Source organism: Oryx dammah, unplaced genomic scaffold (assembly GCF_014754425.2).
Source record: "Oryx dammah isolate SB20612 unplaced genomic scaffold, SCBI_Odam_1.1 HiC_scaffold_19, whole genome shotgun sequence".
Lineage (NCBI taxonomy): Eukaryota > Metazoa > Chordata > Mammalia > Artiodactyla > Bovidae > Oryx > Oryx dammah.
In genome coordinates this window covers 36,787,624-36,805,058 of record NW_024070203.1, presented here as the reverse complement: position 1 = coordinate 36,805,058, position 17,435 = coordinate 36,787,624, and the positions used below count along the sequence as shown (strand labels likewise).

Sequence of the window (17,435 nt, the reverse complement as noted above, 5' to 3'; positions counted from 1 at the left end):
ACACACACACACACACACACACACACACACACACACACACACACACACACACACACACACACACACACACACACACACACACACACACACACACACACACACACACACACACACACACACACACACACACACACACACACACACACACACACACACACACACACACACACACACAGTGTCACTGAAACACAAATATATCCTTTTCTGTGCTGTGCTTCGTTGCGTCTGACTCTTTCCAACCCCATGGACTGTAGCCCACCATGAGGATTCTCCAGGCAAGAAGACTGGAGTGGGTTGCCATGCCCTCCTCCAGGAGATCTTCCCAACCCAGGGATTGAACCCAGGTCTCGCACACTGCAGGCAGATCCTTTACCATCTGAGCCCCCAGGGAAGCCCTTTTCTACGTGATGCTATAATGAGTCTGTCCACCAGGTGGTGCAGCACACCCACCGGGCCCTCCAGTGGACTCAGTACATATCACCGCTGGCCTTCTGTGTGGTGTGATAAATTGTATGGGCCACCACAGTTGCTGTGGCTTGAGTCAGTACTTCTGCAAAAATATCTGAGTATGTGCCATAGCTTCAGGGTCCCAGATGTCTGGGCTGGGGGCCTTGGCTGGTCTTCTGGCAGCTTCTATCGCTGCATACCCTGCCTCTGTGGGCTCCTCCTCCCTCTCATGTGGGGAGGAGGGTGGACCTGTAGCCTTTTGTAACCTTGTTCCTCTCTTACTAGCATTTCAAGGCTCCCGAGAACCAAGAAAATTTCTCTCCTCATAAAGTTTAGAGGCTCTAGCTTATACTAGAGTTTATGAGCTTCATTACACTGAGGTTTGGGCTTCCTTGGTGTCTCAGTTGTAAACAACCCTCCCTGCTAGTGCAGGAGATGCGGGTTTGATCCCTGGGTCAGACAGAGCCCCTGAAGGAAGAAATGGCAACCCCCTCCGGTGTTCTTGCCTGGGAAATCCCATGGACATAGATGCTTGGCAGGCTGCAGTCTATAGCGTCGCAAAGAGTTGGACATGGCTTAACTCCTGAACAACACTGTAGTTTAAGGTGATAAAAGACAGGACTCTAAAAAAGATGCATATTAGTTTCTGAGCAAACTATAGGTCTATAAAAAGCAAAATTCCTGTGAGGTTGTATACACCAATCCTTTAATGCTCTTTATCACTCAACAACTTTCCAAAAACCTGAAAGGTAGATGCCTAGGGATCCCCTGGTGGTCCAGTGGTTGAGACTTCAGCTTCCAATGCAGGGAGTACGGGTTCACTCTCTGCTCAGGGAGCTGTAAGATCGCATATGCCTCACAGCCAAAAACTGAAATGTAAAACTTCTTCTGCAGTATCATAACAAATTCAATAAAGACTTTTAAAATGGCCCACATCAAAAAAAAAAAATCTTAAAGATGGGTGCACTATCATTCTGAGAAGTTGAGTACCAAAGCGGAGTGAGTAGGGGGACATGTCCACGGTCACAGAGCTAGTGGAAAGGGCATGCTGGCACATAGAATGGGGTGTGCCCTGTCCTAAGAGCCCCCTTTCTAGCTGTTCACTTGTGACCTGTTGGGAAGTTAAGATGGGCTCATCTTCCCCTTTCTGATACTGAAGGGCAGCTTCTAGCTGCGTCAGAATGTTGCAGTTTGAAATCTCTCTCTTGTTGTTCAGTCATGTCCAACTCTTTGTGACCCCATGGACTGCAGCACACCAGGCTTCCCTGTCCTTCACCATCTCCCAGAGTTTGCTCAGACTCATGTCCATTGAGTCAGTGATGCCATCCAACCAGCTCATCCTGTCTCTCTCTACTTTTAAAGAAACCCGTGGTCCAGATAATGCTCCAGGACATCCGCCGCATTTACAAGAGGAGACACGGCCTCATGCCTCTGGTGAGTTCCCCTGGAGGATGGGCGTCTTGTCTTCGGGCTGGTCAGTGGTCCATTGACTTAAAGCACCCGGGGCCACTCTGGAAGGTGCCGGCACGTTGTGTTGTAAGCAGATGGGCTCTGAGTCCTATGGCTCCTTCTTCTGGCTGAGCTGGCAGTTTTTAAAGGAGCAGCTGTTTTGGTAGGTGGGAGGGCTGCGGGGAACATGAGGGCAAGAGGGCTCGAACACCCTCTGTTTCTCCCTCCCAGGTGCTCAGGGCTCTGGGTTTGTGCATGCAGAACCGGCCCAGGGCTCCTTGCCGCCACCCTGTTACAGCCCAGCAAGGTCTCCAGGCAGAGCTTATAGAAGCTCTTACCGAGCCAGCCCTCAGTGGAACTGTAGCATAGTCACTGTGGACTTAGATTACTTCTGCCTCCAGGCCTGGGGAGAGGGAGAAACGGATAAGGTAACCATTTCAGCCACCAGGGCTGTCCTGCCTGCCACGGCTCTTATTTCAGGGATAAGCCCAAGTCCACCCTCCTGCGAGTCACACACTTATAATCTAGAAACCAGTCCCCACAAAGGGTGTGACTCCAAGGGCTTGTCATTTGATGTCAATATCAGTGTATTTGTTCTCCTTTGAAGATTAACCAGTGAGTTGGTGGCGTTACAAAACCAATATCATGTAAGAATCGAATTGCCAGTCTATGTCCGATGCAGGATACGGCACGCTTGGGGCTGGTACACGGGGATGACCCAGAGAGATGTTGTGGGGCGGGGGGCGGGAGGGGGGTTCATGTTTGGGAACGCATGTGCACCCGTGGTAGATCCATGTCAATGTATGGCAAAACCAATACAGAATTGTAAAGTAAAATTAAAAATTAAAAAAAAAATTAAAAAAAGGGAACACGTGTATATCTGTGGCGGATTCATGTTGACGTATGGCAAAACCAATACAATATTGTAAAGTAGTCAACTTCCAATTAAAATAAATAAATTTATATTTAAAACAAACAAAAAAAACCATTGTGGATATTGAAGCAGCTTGTTTTGTTAGAAATTGGCATTGATTAAGTACTTTGTGTGTACTGGGCACTTTATGTACAATGTCCTAATCACAAAACTGGGAGATGGTACCAGCACAGCCTCTCTGAGGTTACAGGATACCTCATTTTACAAAGAAATTAAGGCTCCAGGCGTTAACTAGTAGTGTGAAAGCCTGTGTTTGAACTGAGGAAAATGCTGCTTTCATCCTTTCTGTTCCTGTCCCTTCTTGGCCTCACCAACACGTCATCTATACAGCTCAATAGTTTTCTTAAGAATAATTGCAAGCTCCTCTTTGAATGAGTTCAATTATCAATTTGTTAAATTGACATAGTTATGGTTGAATTAGTTTTTCATCAATAAGAGGATCACTCAAGTAATTTGTCAGTTTCCCATATGGCGCTTGTGGTAAAGTATCTGTCTGCCGATGCAGGATATACAAGAGAGACAAGTTCGATCCCTGAGTTGGAAAGATCTCCTGGAGAAGGAAATGGCAACCCATTCCAGTATTCTTGCCTGGAAAATTCCATTAACAGAGGAGCCTGGTGGGCTACAGTCCATGGGAACACAATCAGATATGACAGCACACAAAGTGAATTATATTCATTCAGTGAAATATTACATCGTTGTTAAAATATAAACCAACCATGTATAAATCAACATACACAAATCACAAAAACCTAATCAGAAAAGTATGTATTTTTTAATATACAAAGATGCTACATATATTTAGAGGCACATAAAAATGTACTTAAAAGTATAAAAAGTATGCATGAGAGTTCTAAATATAAAAATCAGAATTATGATTGAATTTATAAAGGAAAGCTAAACATTTGTGTTTGAAAAACATATGTGAAGACACAAATTGCCAATTTTGATTCGGCACAAATTCACAAATGTGATTACCGATAAAAATACTCAGCACTAAAAGGTATTTTATAAAGTTTAGCTGAAATACATGTCTTGTTCTCATGTTATATAAATTAAATGAATAGCTGGGGAATATGCATACGAGACCTACAAATAAAAAAATGCAAGTGTTGAACTGAAAGGCTTTTGTACTTGAGTCACTCACATTGAGGTGCCATTTGTTCTATCCTCCCTGGGTCTGTAGGGCTTGGAAGTGTTTTGCACAGAAGATGACCTGTGTTCCGACATCTACCTGAAGTTCTATGAACGTCAGGACCGAGACGACCTCTATTTTTACATCGCTACATATCTAGGTTTGGTGCTCACCCGTCTATATCTGCTCACGTGGAGGTGGCTCAGCAGTGGCTCAGTCACCGTGTCCACTGTGGCCTCTCCAGGGTCCCCTTTATCTGTTCTCATCGGTAACCATCATTAGCAGAGTGGCATTTTAGAAACAAAGGGAAATATAAATGAAATTTGGTAGTAGTTCACTCAAATTCTGTATTTTAAAAGCTCTTGGTGAATGTATCTATATGTTTTTCTGTATCTTCACGACACCCCAGTTGAATGGGTTATAAAGAATACACATGGTCATTTTTTATGTCCAATCCTGTCTTGTGTGTGTTTGTGAATGCCAGGACTGGGCTTCCTCTTGTGAGACAGTGGGGTATGCAGTCATGTTTGTGATCATTAATTGTGGTCCTAATCACAAAACTGGGAGACAGTACAAAAGGGATGCATGAACCTTCTATGCTCTTATGGTACCATGGAGCGCAGTTTGCCTCTACTACTTCCTCAGTCTTCCATGGGAAATGGGAATTTTCCCACTTTTGTCAGAGAGGACACCTGTATTTTCCTTTTTGAGCACAAGCATATTAAGTTGTGTGGTTGCATTAAGTTACTCTTGCTTTCAGAGTTGTCAATGACTAGAATGGGATGGGTTTAAGTGCATGTTAGAAGTGTATTAATACCATCAGTTTTGTTTGCTCTTCCAGTGTGCAGTGAACCCATTTATGAAGTAGTGAGTTAATTCCCTTAGAAAAGAAATTTTCTCTCAAGGAGGAACAGTTTGTTTTCACGTGAAGAACTTTATATTTTAAAGTTTATAAGTGAACTTTACTAAAGTTCATATTTGTTTATTCTCACATTAAGCTATTCAGTTTAACTCAGTCCATAACTATAGCTTCACTACAGGTTTACTGTTATCTCCTGCCTCCCAATTTAATTTTTTCATTTAATTTTTCTAACTGTAACAAGATTGCAACAAAAAACTCCACTCTCATAGTGAGTCCTAAAATCTTAATCCCACCATGGTCTAGAAGGTCGCTTCTGTGAAGTGTCCTTTCCGAGTTTATTCCTGAGGTTGTTCAGACTTCCTCTGTGATGTTCTAAGAATGGAAAATCAGGGGATAAGTGTTCTGATCTTTTTTTTTCTTTAAGCCCTTTCCAGGTAGCCAGTTAGAGAAGAAACTTGGCAAAGTACTTAAGAATAAATATTGAATCAGCAAATGAGGAAAGTTGTTTATGCTGCCAATAAAAAATTGAAAGCAGAATTTTCTAAACATAATAGAAAAGTGGACTCATTTCGCAGGAAGGTTTTCACTGGTGTCACACAATCTGTGTTTTCCTTCTTTTCTGAGGTTATTTCCAGGTGGTCTCTCTGGGCCTTCTAGTTGAGAAATCACATCCTCCTGACAGACACTTGATTTCTCCTTCTGCAGTTTCTGTTCTTTTCTGTATTCCTCACTTGCATAAATAATACATAGTCATTGACAAATCAGCTGTGTGCCTGTCTTCCAAATCTAAAAGAGAAAGAAAAGATGGTTTTATTTTGATTTCGTAGGAAATGGAGGAAATGAGCTTTTTCAAATGGTAATGGCTTCTTAAAGGCATTGAAATTCAGGCACATTGGGAACGATTCTTTGTTAGTAAATACATATTGTAGACTACAGATAAATATAGTAAACATTATATATTGCCATGTAATATTGATGTATTTGCTTTATATTTTCATGTTTGTTTTATGTCATATCTATTTAACAGATGTGGTGTTTAATATCCTATATTTTATAGATGTGATATGTCTGTCATATCTCACAGATATGATGTTTTATATATTTAATAGATACAGTATGTTTTCTGTCATATATCTCATAGATATGATGTTTCATATCACATATTTGATCATTTTCCCTCCTGGATCTTAGAGATGCTCATCCTTGACCAGACAGCTCTTTTGTGAAAACAGATTAGCCTACTTTTCGTTTTTTGAAATGTGCTTTTCAACAGTGGGTTGAAAGGTCTACACTGCAAGCCCCTGTAGGGCCGTCCCGTGCTGAGTGGCCGTGGCCCGCGTGCGCTGAGCGTGGTGTGACCCAGGCCTGTCCCCCTGCCCCCGCAGAGCACCACGTGCCGGAGCGCACGGCCGAGGGCTACACGCTGCAGTGGCAGCGCGGCCTCCTGTCCAACTACCAGTACCTGCTGCACCTCAACTCGCTGGCCGACCGCAGCTGCAGCGACCTCTCACAGTACCCCGTGTTCCCCTGGGTCATCGGCGACTACAGCAGCTCCGAGCTGGGTGCGTGCGTGGGCCGGGTTTTCCGAGCAAAGAGCTCGCTCCGTTCTAGGACCACACTGTGATTCGTGAGCAGAATAAAACCCGTTCCATCTCGTGACTCTAGGTGGCCAGTTTCTGCGCCATGATGCTGGATAGCACGTGTCGCGTGAATTACGTGTGTTCTGTGTGTTCTCTCTACTGCCTCTGAAGTCTTTCTAATCCTGAAGAAACTACTCACATACATCTTAAAAGCCATACCCAGAAAACATGCACGTGATCTTTAGCCAGTGTTACCATAATTACCAACAAGTATTGTTTTCAAATACTGAAGAGTTCACTCGGAAAATCGCACCTCAGGTTATCACATTAACTGTCAATTCATATTCAAAAATATGATTATCAAAAGTAATAACTATTAATTATAGAGCACTTAGTTCAGTTCAGTCGCTCAGTCGTATCCAACTCTTTGCGACCCCATGGACTGCAGCACGCCAGGCCTCCGTGTCCATCACCAGCTCCCAGAGTTTACACAAACTCATGTAGAGCACTTAGAAACTACTGAAATACTCAAGGAAATAAGAATCATCAATGATCACATTACTGAGAGAGTATATTTCTTTCTCTCAAATTATTTTACCAAAATTATTGTGATTGCATTGTAATTTTATAATGGCTTAAAATTAGATATTATGAAGATTAAATTACTTTTGACAGTTCACTGATTGCTCCCTTTTACTTGAAAGAGGTGACAGATTTTCTAGGAATATTATTTATCTGATAATTTTAAGGTCCCCAGTTCTCCAATTATGCTATTATCATTGGATAATATTCACAGTAACTCAAACCTAAAAAGTAAATTTTGATAGAATAACGGGTTTTGAAATTTGTTTACTTTTTGCTGTCATTTTACTTGGAATATAATTTTTCTTAATCAGTAGGTCTTTTTTAAAAAATATACTGAACATTTTCAAATTAGATTTTATTCTTGAGTGGCTGTAGCTAACTAAACACTCAAAAGTTCTAACCTTTACAGCTGTATAAACACACACCAGAAATACTGTAATTCTAATGGAGCTGTCCTAACTTTTAGAAAGCTGTTTATTATTTGGAAATAAATGTGCGCATGTCAATCAGTTCGGAGGTAATGTTATTAAGTATAAGCTTGCCGGCTTTCTTTTTTCTTGAATTATCATTGGCTCACAGTGCTGTGCCAATCTCTGTTGAATAATCATTGGTTCACAGTGTTGTACCAAATCTCTGCTGTACAGCAAAGTGACTCAGTTTATACATACAGACAGTATTTTTTTATATTCTTTTCCATTATGGTTTATCACAGGATTTTGAATATAGTTCCCTGCATTATACAGTAGGACCTTGTTGTTTTTCCATTCTAAACATAACAGTTGGCATCTGCTAACCCCCAACAGCCGTTCATCCCTCTCACCTCCGCCATCCCCCTGGCAACCGCGAGCCTGTTCTCTGTGCCCGTGAGTCTGTTTCTATTTTGTAGATAGGCTCATTTGTGCCATATTTTAGATTCCATATATGAGTGATATAATAGACGGTATTTGTCTTTTTTTCTGTAACTTACTTCATTTAGTATGATCATCTCTAGCATCCTTCATTTTAATTAATTTTTGACAATCTGTTTCTTTTGCAGATCTGTCAAATCCAGAGACCTTCCGGGATCTCAGTAAGCCTGTAGGGGCCCTCAACCAGGAGCGTCTGGAGAGGCTGCTGGTACGTGGACCCGGGGATTCCTGGTTTCTAAGCAACCCAGGAGCCGTGGCCTGTGTTTTTATAGCTCCTGACACTCGTTTCCCCAAAACTTGGTGGAGGTGTATCCGAAGAGACCAAAGGTTCTGAGCATATTCTTTACCCTCCCTCTGCCTTCTGCCTGCCTTCCCCCAGGAATTTAGCTGCTTAGCATTTGCTTACAGTTCAGTGGGTAGGAGCTGAGCTCATCACAGGTTTGCCAATTTATTTTCACGACTAAGTTACCCTTTGGCGAATGGCATAAAAGATAGGTAAAATTTCTTCTTCTCAATCCCACCCCAGCAGACATTGTTACCACTGAGCCAAGAAAACCAAGATGCTTGTTGCAAGAATGCTGTGTTTCTTCAGTTTCGCCCCTCTTTTTATCTGCTCCTTTTCCTATTTAAGAGAGAAACTAGGGGCTAGGATGTGATCAGGTCATGGTTTCCTTAGGCTTTGCTCCCGGATCAGTTATTGTCTTCCAGCCAGCCCTCACAGGCCTCCTCTCCCTGTACTGCAGACCCGCTACCAGGAGATGCCAGAGCCCAGGTTCATGTACGGCAGCCACTACTCCTCCCCGGGCTACGTGCTCTTCTACCTGGTCCGGATTGGTGAGCTTCTTCGTCGTCACTCCCGGGGACACACATGTGCACGTGGGCTCTGCAGTGGTTCCGTGAGCTTATTAACTCTGGTTTCTCCCCCTCCAGCACCGGAGTACATGCTGTGCCTGCAGAATGGAAGGTTCGACAACGCAGACAGAATGTTCAACAGGTAGACTTCTTTGCCTCACATTCTACTTTTTAAACTTTCTCATTTATACATGCACAATATGTTTATCTGGAAAAACTAGATATAAACAAAAATGGAAGAACATGTAAGAAAACATATATAGTGTAAGTTTAAAAACACTTCTGTTTATTCCATAATCTTTTATCCAGTATGTAAAAGATTTTAGTTTTCTGTATATACATAAATGGTTGGAGTTCCCAGGTAGCTCAGGCGGTAAAGAATATGTCCACAGATAGGGAGACCTGGGTTTGATCCGTGCTTGGGAAGATCCCTGGAGAAGGAAATGGCAACCCACTCCAGTATTCTTGCTTGGAGAATTCAGTGGACAGAGTAACCTGATAAGTTACAGTCCAAGGGATCACAAAGAGTGGAACACAACTGAGCAACGGCCATACACATGCAGTAATGTTGTGTCTGTACCTCTCAGGCTTTGTGTAGTTGTGTGTGTGTATGTAAATGTGAGAACATATCTGAGATAGTGTTTTATCCTGCCCTTTGCAGCCTTGTATTAGATCTTAAAATTTTCCCCATATTGTTAGATGTTCTGCAAAATGGTAATTGTTTTTGTTTTAAATGACTATCTCTTCCTAATGTATGACATAATTTATTTTAACTGTTTCTTTGTGGACATTTAGGTTGTTTCCAACATTTCATTATTCTAAATAAGCCTGCTATGCAATGAATACAATTCCCTGTCTAAATATTTTTTAGTTACAAAAGTAATATTTTCTTACCACGAAAAGCAGAGTATAAAGAGTATAAAGTATAACTTCACTTGGCATCCGACCACACTGAGATAGAGCTCATCGTTCATCTTTTGGTCTGTGTCTCTTCCAGTCTTTTTCTAGGCTCTGCACATGTCTATTTATGATCCGTTTTTGAAATGAGCTATTAAAAGCTCATTTTTTGTGTGTGCTCGTTTTTCATGTTTAAGCACCTGCCCCGAGTGGCCCTTCAATGAGGCCATATGTGGGGAGGCTCCTGTCTTAGACTTGCTGATGTCCCCACCCCAGGTCCATGTCCTGACCCTGTGCTCACACTCTGTGGGGACCCAGAGTTTTCTTGTCTGTAAAAGGGGGGTGGATAGGGAATTATGAATTAATAAGAGAAATGATCTGACTTAGGTAAAGTGTAGAATAGCGCCCTGGCACCTAGAAGTGCTGCTCTTGCTATTTCCATACCCTCGATTTAAAATCAGTTGAATTTTTTTTTCATATTTAGTATTGCAGAAACTTGGAAAAACTGTTTGGATGGTGCAACCGATTTTAAAGAGGTAAGCAGTTACCAAGCTAATGATTCACTGGGCTTGTGGCTTCTAACTGCTTTAAAAATGTTTGCTGCTGTTTTTTTCTTTTCTTCCACAAAACTTTCAGCTGATCCCGGAATTCTACGGTGATGATGTCAGCTTTTTAGTCAACAGTCTGAAGTTGGATTTGGGGAAGAGACAAGGAGGGCAGCTGGTTAACGACGTAGAGCTCCCCCCTTGGGCACGGAGTGAGTACCACCTGGGAAGTGTTGAATCTCAGAAACCTTCCATTTAGTCGTGCAGTTTCAGTATCGTTATTTAGTTGCTTAGATTTTTTAAAGCAACAGTAGAATTCTCTGTCTAGAGGAGATGGTAAAAATCTTACTCCAGATTGTAAGTATTCTGTGAGACTGTCATGTAAAAACATTATGTACTTGAGAGAGCTAAACATAAAAATGATTTTTGCCTCTTCCTCCACCTCAGATTTATATTTTATACGATGGAGGGTGTGGGTGAGCCTCATTAAGGAATGTGTCCCTCTGGCCTGTCCCAGAAGCCCTGCCTGCATGCCTGCGTGCGTGCTTAGTTGCTTAGTTTGCGACCCCATGGACTGTAGTCCGCCAGGCTCCGCTGTCCATGGAATTCTCCAGGCAAGAATACTGGAGTGTGTTGCCATTTCCTCCTCCAGGAGATCTTTCTGACCCAGGGATCGAACCTGCGTCTCCTGCATTGCAGGCGGGTTCATTACTGCCAGGGCACCTGGGAGCCCCAGTGTCTGTCAACATGTAGACAGACAGAAGGAATGGGAGAGGTGTCCCTGTGGTCCAGTGGTTAAGACTGAACACTCCCAAGGCAGGGGGTCGGGGTTCAGTTCCTGCTTGGGGAACTAGATCCCACAAGCCCTGCAGCCTGGCCAAAAGGAAAAAACAAAGGCATGGGAGGAAGTCAGGTGGCACCCCCGGGTGTTCTGACGGTGGCTTCCTCCTAGGTCCCGAGGACTTTCTCCAGAAGAGCAGAGCCGCGCTGGAGAGTGAGCACGTGTCCGAACACCTGCACGAGTGGATTGACCTGGTGTTTGGCTACAAGCAGCAGGGCCGGGATGCCGTCGGAGCCCATAATGGTGTGTAGCAGCCATGGAAACTCCATTTGGCATTTGACGGAAGCAAAAGCTAACCCCCAACAACGGGCTCAGCACAGCCCAGCTTGTTTTCTTGGCCAAAGCATCTGGTCTCAGCATATGGAGTCTCCTGGCTCAGAGGCCCTGGATTCGATCCTGAGTGAAGAGGAGGAAGTGCTTTTGTCTAAAAACACTCACTTCTCTATGATCCAAGAGGTCTATGCCGAAGACTCCTACCTTCAGCATGTCCACACCATCCCATCCAGTAATTTCTGCTGAAACTCAGTCAGGATAGGATTAAACAGCTCCTACAAGGCCCTGGGGCGTCTCTGTTACTGAGCAGATGGGAGCTGGCTGCAGCCCTCCTCTTCACGGTCAGCTCTAGTCTCCTCCAGGCTCCTCGGCACCGGTGGCGGGAGGTGGTCTGACCCCTCGCTTGTCCTCCACACATGGCGCTCTCTGCTCACCCCAGGAGAAGGCGCTGACCGAGACACACACCCAGATAGAGTGTCTCACCGCCAGTTAGACTGAAGCTCAGAAAACCAACAGTCCTCATTGATGTTGGCCCAGGCTGGGTAGTATGAGGCTATTTTGCAAAGTGAAAATCAGTTTCTTTGAATACAAGTTAAAATTTGTTTTAAAATTCTGAGCATTGTGAATTGGAAGAAAACAACACAGCTTTCAATAGTGTTTTTGTGTCTCTTTTTCCAGTGTTTCATCCGCTGACCTATGAAGGAGGTGTGGACTTGAACAGGTATTTATTTACAGGTCTGTAAGGAATTTTCTTGTGCTTCCCTGGTGGCTCAGACAGTAAAGCGTCTGCCTGCAATGCAGGAGACCCAGGTTCAGTCCCTGGGTTGGGAAGATCCTCTGGAGAAGGAAATGGCAGCCCACTTTAGTACTCTTGCCTGGAAAATTCCATGGATGGAGGAGCCTCGTAGGCTACAGTCCATGGGGTCGCAAAGAGTCGGACACAACTGAGCGACTTCACTTAAGGAATTTTCTACTTGAGCCACAAATGAGCTCTGTGTCTAAATGATGAATGCAGTTATCTGAGGATATAAAGGCATGGGAATGTTACAGTGAATTATATAGCCCGCTTTTACCATTATATAAAATACTAAGCCTCAGAAATTAAAGCCATGTAATATGGTCTGGGGGCCTTCCCTGGTGACTCAGTGGTAAAGAACCCACCTGCCAGTGCTGGAGATGCAGGTTCCGCCTCTGGGTTGGGAAAACCCCCTGGAGGAGGGGATGGCTACCCACTCCAGTATTCTTGCCTGGAGAATTCCATGGACAGAGAAGCCTGGTGGGCTACAGTCGATGGGGTCACAGAGAGTCAGACACGACTTAGCAACTAAACAACAAATAAACAATACAGTCTAGACAGTTCTAGCATATAGTTGCTGTTACTATTTGAGGGTTAATCTCTCTCCTGTTGATCTGAATTATTTGAAATGCATGCACTCAGGGAGCTTGACCCCAGTGGTCACCACAGGGTTTGTGTTCTGTCCTAAAGCATCGAGGATCCTGACGAGAAGGTCGCCATGCTCACCCAGATCTTAGAGTTTGGACAGACACCCAGACAGCTCTTTGTGACACCCCATCCTCGAAGGATCACCCCAAAGTTTAAAAGCTTGTCCCAGCCCTCCAGTTACAATGCCTCCACGGCAGATTCTCCAGGTAAATCTTGTAAAGAGAAGAAACAACATGAGCACCTTCTGTTTCTCTTTCTCGATTAAGCCGTTTTCTGCAGGTTCTAGAGAAGAGACGAGTTATGAACCCTGAACAGCTTAGAGATAATTCTGTTTTACTGTCCCACTGAGTTGCTCCTACAAACAGACCTCTTTGTGTTGTTTTGTTTAACTGTGTAAAGGAAATTAACTCACTTGTAGTTTCTGGTCATTTAATGCAGCCTGGGAGCATGTTGCTGTTATGTTCTTTCTTTTCTGTTGTTTTCCAAGTTGGTCTCTGATTCCTAGCCATTCATGTTTTCATGTTGATCCGTCCTGGCTGTGGCTGCTGTTAACAGTGTCATCTAGCCCTGTCCCAGGAATGACTTCCAACATCCCTGTTTTTCCACCCCAACAGATCTTCAGTGCAGGTGCTCTGTTTATTCGATTCTGGTTTTTTATTCAGTTATTTGACAGACATTTACAGAGCATCTGTGCCAGGTGGTAAAAGGAACTTGACCCTGTTCTCACGGCTGGTATTTAGAAAGGGAAGAAATAATGAGTTCCTTCATCCAGTTATCCACGTTGTACATTTCACATAAAGCGGCCTCAGACCTCTAGGTTCCCAGGAATCCGACCCTGCGTGGACCTTGGAAGCAGAGTGGTTGGACTGCTTGTCATCTCCCAGTTCCACATTCTGGCACAGCCTGGCACAGTTCTACAGCCTGGCACGTCCAGGCTCCTCAGGCCATACACTTGGGACCTGCTCAGCTCGGTGGTCCAGCTCCCCGCAGTCTTGTGACCCGAGAGAGAAAGCTCCACGGGCTGAGTCATGAAGACCATGGGATTATCTCGTGATGCCCTTGAACCCATGCTCAGCTTAATCACCAGACCCATCCATGGGGATTTTCTCAAAAGTGAAATTGTTCCAGCCCTTCTCAAAACAGAAGCAAAAGGACGGCTTAGCTAGTCCAGCCCAGGAGAGTGGTAGTAGCTGGTTTCATCTCTTCTTTCTCCTGCTCAAAACCAAAACCAAAACCCTGCAGCATTGTTAGGGAACTGGCAGGTTTTTGAAAAGATTGCTGACAAGGAAATGGTTATTCAGTGCCATGTTTCCTGAAGTTCCCAGCTTCAGGGTTGAGTGAAAACTCTGCAGACATTGCTAAAAGTGCACAAAGACTTTAGTAGTCAAAGACACTTTGTAATCTTCAAATGATGTTTTATTTAGATTATACACCTTATTCTTTTTCCCTTGACTAACATGGAGCTATCTAACAAGTGCATTTCAAAGTAGTTCTTTTTCAGTGGGTGTTTTGCTCTCTTAGTTGTTTGATTTTAATGGAAATTTTTAAGACTCTGACGCTTGTCTCCAGTGCTGGTTAGAAGCTTAGTTGACTGACTGAGTTGCAATTTAATGTAGTCTCTCCAGGCGAAGAGTCTTTTGAAGACCTGACAGAAGAGAGCAGAACCCTGGCCTGGAGTAACATCGCCCGGCTAGAGCCCCAGGAGCAACACAGAATCCACAAGGAGTAAGGGCATCTCTGCACTGGCCGGGCGCACGGTGGGGTCTCAGCCTGGGGTGAAGTCAGGTTAAGCCGAGTCACGGGGGGCTGTCGTCATTCAAAGCTGTCTTGGTTGGGTCTTATCCCCCTACACCATCCACAGGGACCAGCCACCTGGGGTCAGTGTGGCACAGAAGGTGGGCGTGTGTCGTTTTGGCCGTCGATCGTTCTAGAGCACAGGCGGATCTCCTGACGGCAGGTGGCTGGGCGCTCCTCAGATAGGCTCATGGCCCTCGAGTCTGACGGTGTGAAGTTCTTGAGAAACAGGATATACCTCCCCCATGTGTCACATCTACTGTTATCGTCTGGGAAAATGTGTCCTTTTTAAAAAATGAAAAACGTGTGTGCATTCATGGAGAGAGAGAGCATTGCAAAGTTCATAAGAATTTTTTTTAAATGCCCTCCCTCAAATCAGGCTTGCTTTGGCCCCAGAGGGGTCATGAGTGTCCTAGGCCCCTGTCTGCAGGGGTGGTGATGGACTCGGTGGGAAGCACTGACCTCGCTGACCCGTCCTGCTCCAGAGAAGAAAACTCAGGCTCGGGGGAGGCCCAACGTCTTGCTCCAGGGCCCCCGATGCCCTGTCTGACGTTTGAGGCCATGTACACCTGGTTGTGGGTGGAACGGAACAGGCCTGTCCCCGTCCGATCCACAGCCCCCAAACAGAGCATGACCTCCTGCAAAGAAACCTGTGTTCCCCCTTATTCCTTGTAACACTGGCTGTCCCTCACCACCCTCTCTAAACAGCAGGTAAAAAGGGGCCTCAATACCTGAGGCCATGGAGACATGAGGGAACCTTGAAGAGGGCCTGCCAGCACTGATACTGACCTGGCTTCTTGACCCCCTTGATCTGTAGACGTTGATCAGAGGCCAGACAGGAAATTCTGGCGAGGCTTTGTTGGGGCTCCAGCTGCAGCAGAGGGAACCAGGAACAAATAGCACGTTCCCTTGCCCGCTCCACGAGGAGGAGCGAGCTGGTTCCTTAAGTGGGGTGAGGGTAGGGGTGGATCCAGGGGTTGGGCCAGAGGGGTGGCACATATGGTTGGTCCACCCCTTGGGTGCTGTGTGCAGGGCACATGCGCAGTCCCCTGCTTTTGCTCCCAGCTCTTCAGAACTAGCATCACATTTTAAAAAACTCTTTTTCTATCTTCTTGTCCATAATTTGCCCCAGCTGCCCAGGCACGCAGTTATTTTCAGTCCTTTATAGTTTCTTTGCATTTTGTTGTTGGAGGAGACATTTGTTCAGGTGCGGGCATTGCAGCAGAGGGTCCCAGGTCCCAGCCCTTCTCAGGACCAGACAACAGCATCATCATGGGACAAATGCTAAGTGACCAAGCAAGTGAAGTGACCGCACGGAAGCGTTTCCGTGGTGGTCAGCGAGCGTCACTGGTTGTCTAGTGGGCAGACGTGGGGCAGCCTTCACGCAGGGTGGCCTGGGAGCTATGAGTGGGGGTGTTTTCCAGCCATAGGCGTTGCCAGAACAGAATTAGGAATTGCCGAGCTATGACTTGCTAATGCCTTGTGGAAGGTGGGATGGGTCCAGCAGACATGCTGTGAAGAAAAGTCACAGAAATTTGGACTCAAATCAGGGCCTTTTGTAGAACGCCGGCGTCCAAGCACATGGTTGATGGTAATTCACAACACTTTGTTTTCTGACAGGGCAGTTACTGGAATAGCCGTGTCCCGCAACGGGTCATCCATCTTCACAACCTCACAAGGTGTGTTTTCCTCCCTGAAAGGTGGGTTGTCTTGAGTCATCAAGCATCCCATTGTCCCGTCGCCTCGCAGTCCAGGGCTGTGCCTGCTTGTGTCACCTGCATGTAAGAGGGCAGTTAGTTTGTGGTATAATACATAAAATTTCATTGTTAATTTGCCAAAAACAACAGTGGAAAATGCCTTTCTATTGCTGATAAGGTTCCTAGAATTTTAAGGGGCAGGGCAGCAAGAGTGTGTGGTGTGCATGTCCTTCCCTGGGGGGCGAGGGCTTGACCAGAGGCAGCACAGCAGCACATGGGGAGGCAAACGTGTGATTATGTTTGCGACTCTGTCACTCGGGGTGTAGTGTATGAATTCGATTTTTTGATTAGATGTTGATTGTAGGGTTGAGTTCAAAAATCTAATTCAGACATTGTTAATGTGCTTGTACATTGTCAAAATCCTGCAGAAGCCCTGTACTGGCTGGTTGATAGTCTTGTAACTATATCTTAATGACACACTAGAACTTCACTGTTTCCATCCTAAAAAGGGGCTCAGCCTTGGGCTTTTCCTGCTAGCCACAGCATTGCTTTTCCTGGCAGTCTACACGACATGCCATTAACTGATGCATGTCTCATCCGCGTCCCATTTGAAGTGTGGCAGGTGCTCAGGAGGGATAGGAGATGAGAGGGGAAGAGCTTAGCTGCCCCGCATGGACTTTGAGATGCCTGGTTTGGACAGAGCTCGTAGTTGTAAGTGACTGCCTACCTGTGCTTCAGTCTTCATCATAGGAATTTCTGTTTTTCATCCATTAAGCTGAGGCCAGATGCTGTGCAGCCGCACCACTCCAGTAGGTCAGAGCTGCTGGTCTGAGATCCTGGGACCATGGCTTTCATTCCTTGGCGTGTCATTCCTTTCTCTGTCAAATACGACCGTGGATTTCATAAAACAGAATTTCCACAAAGCCCAGAACAGGACCCTATGGTGGACCAGAGGGAGTGCGCCTGCAGTGTGCACGGGCCACGCTAGGGGCAGCCAGACTGCGATACTCAAGGGAGGAAGCCGGCACGCTCGGCCAGGGTTCCCTTCCCCTAAGTCCACTGTCATCACACCAGACAAAAACCCTTCTCTCTTAGCAAAGCCTGCGTTCTTAGCTGGGTTTGTTTGTTAAATCCTTCGGTTCCCAGTGCTTGTCTGACCTGGTAAACTGAGTTTTACAGGCCTCAAGGCTTT

At 45.2% G+C, this 17,435-nt stretch overlaps 1 protein-coding gene across 1 annotated transcript in view; it reads left to right on the top strand.

Moving 5' to 3' along the window:
- NSMAF (neutral sphingomyelinase activation associated factor) overlaps positions 1-17,435 on the top strand; it is a 65,936-nt gene that overhangs the window by 40,676 nt on the left and 7,825 nt on the right. Inside the window, exons 11-23 of the mRNA XM_040261266.1 lie at positions 1,810-1,881; positions 4,017-4,125; positions 6,213-6,389; positions 8,029-8,108; positions 8,644-8,734; positions 8,831-8,894; positions 10,134-10,185; positions 10,286-10,406; positions 11,147-11,278; positions 11,987-12,029; positions 12,795-12,958; positions 14,369-14,477; positions 16,167-16,225. Coding sequence (XP_040117200.1) covers positions 1,810-1,881; positions 4,017-4,125; positions 6,213-6,389; positions 8,029-8,108; positions 8,644-8,734; positions 8,831-8,894; positions 10,134-10,185; positions 10,286-10,406; positions 11,147-11,278; positions 11,987-12,029; positions 12,795-12,958; positions 14,369-14,477; positions 16,167-16,225 — 1,273 coding nt within the window. The remainder of the gene's footprint in view (positions 1-1,809; positions 1,882-4,016; positions 4,126-6,212; positions 6,390-8,028; positions 8,109-8,643; positions 8,735-8,830; positions 8,895-10,133; positions 10,186-10,285; positions 10,407-11,146; positions 11,279-11,986; positions 12,030-12,794; positions 12,959-14,368; positions 14,478-16,166; positions 16,226-17,435) is intronic.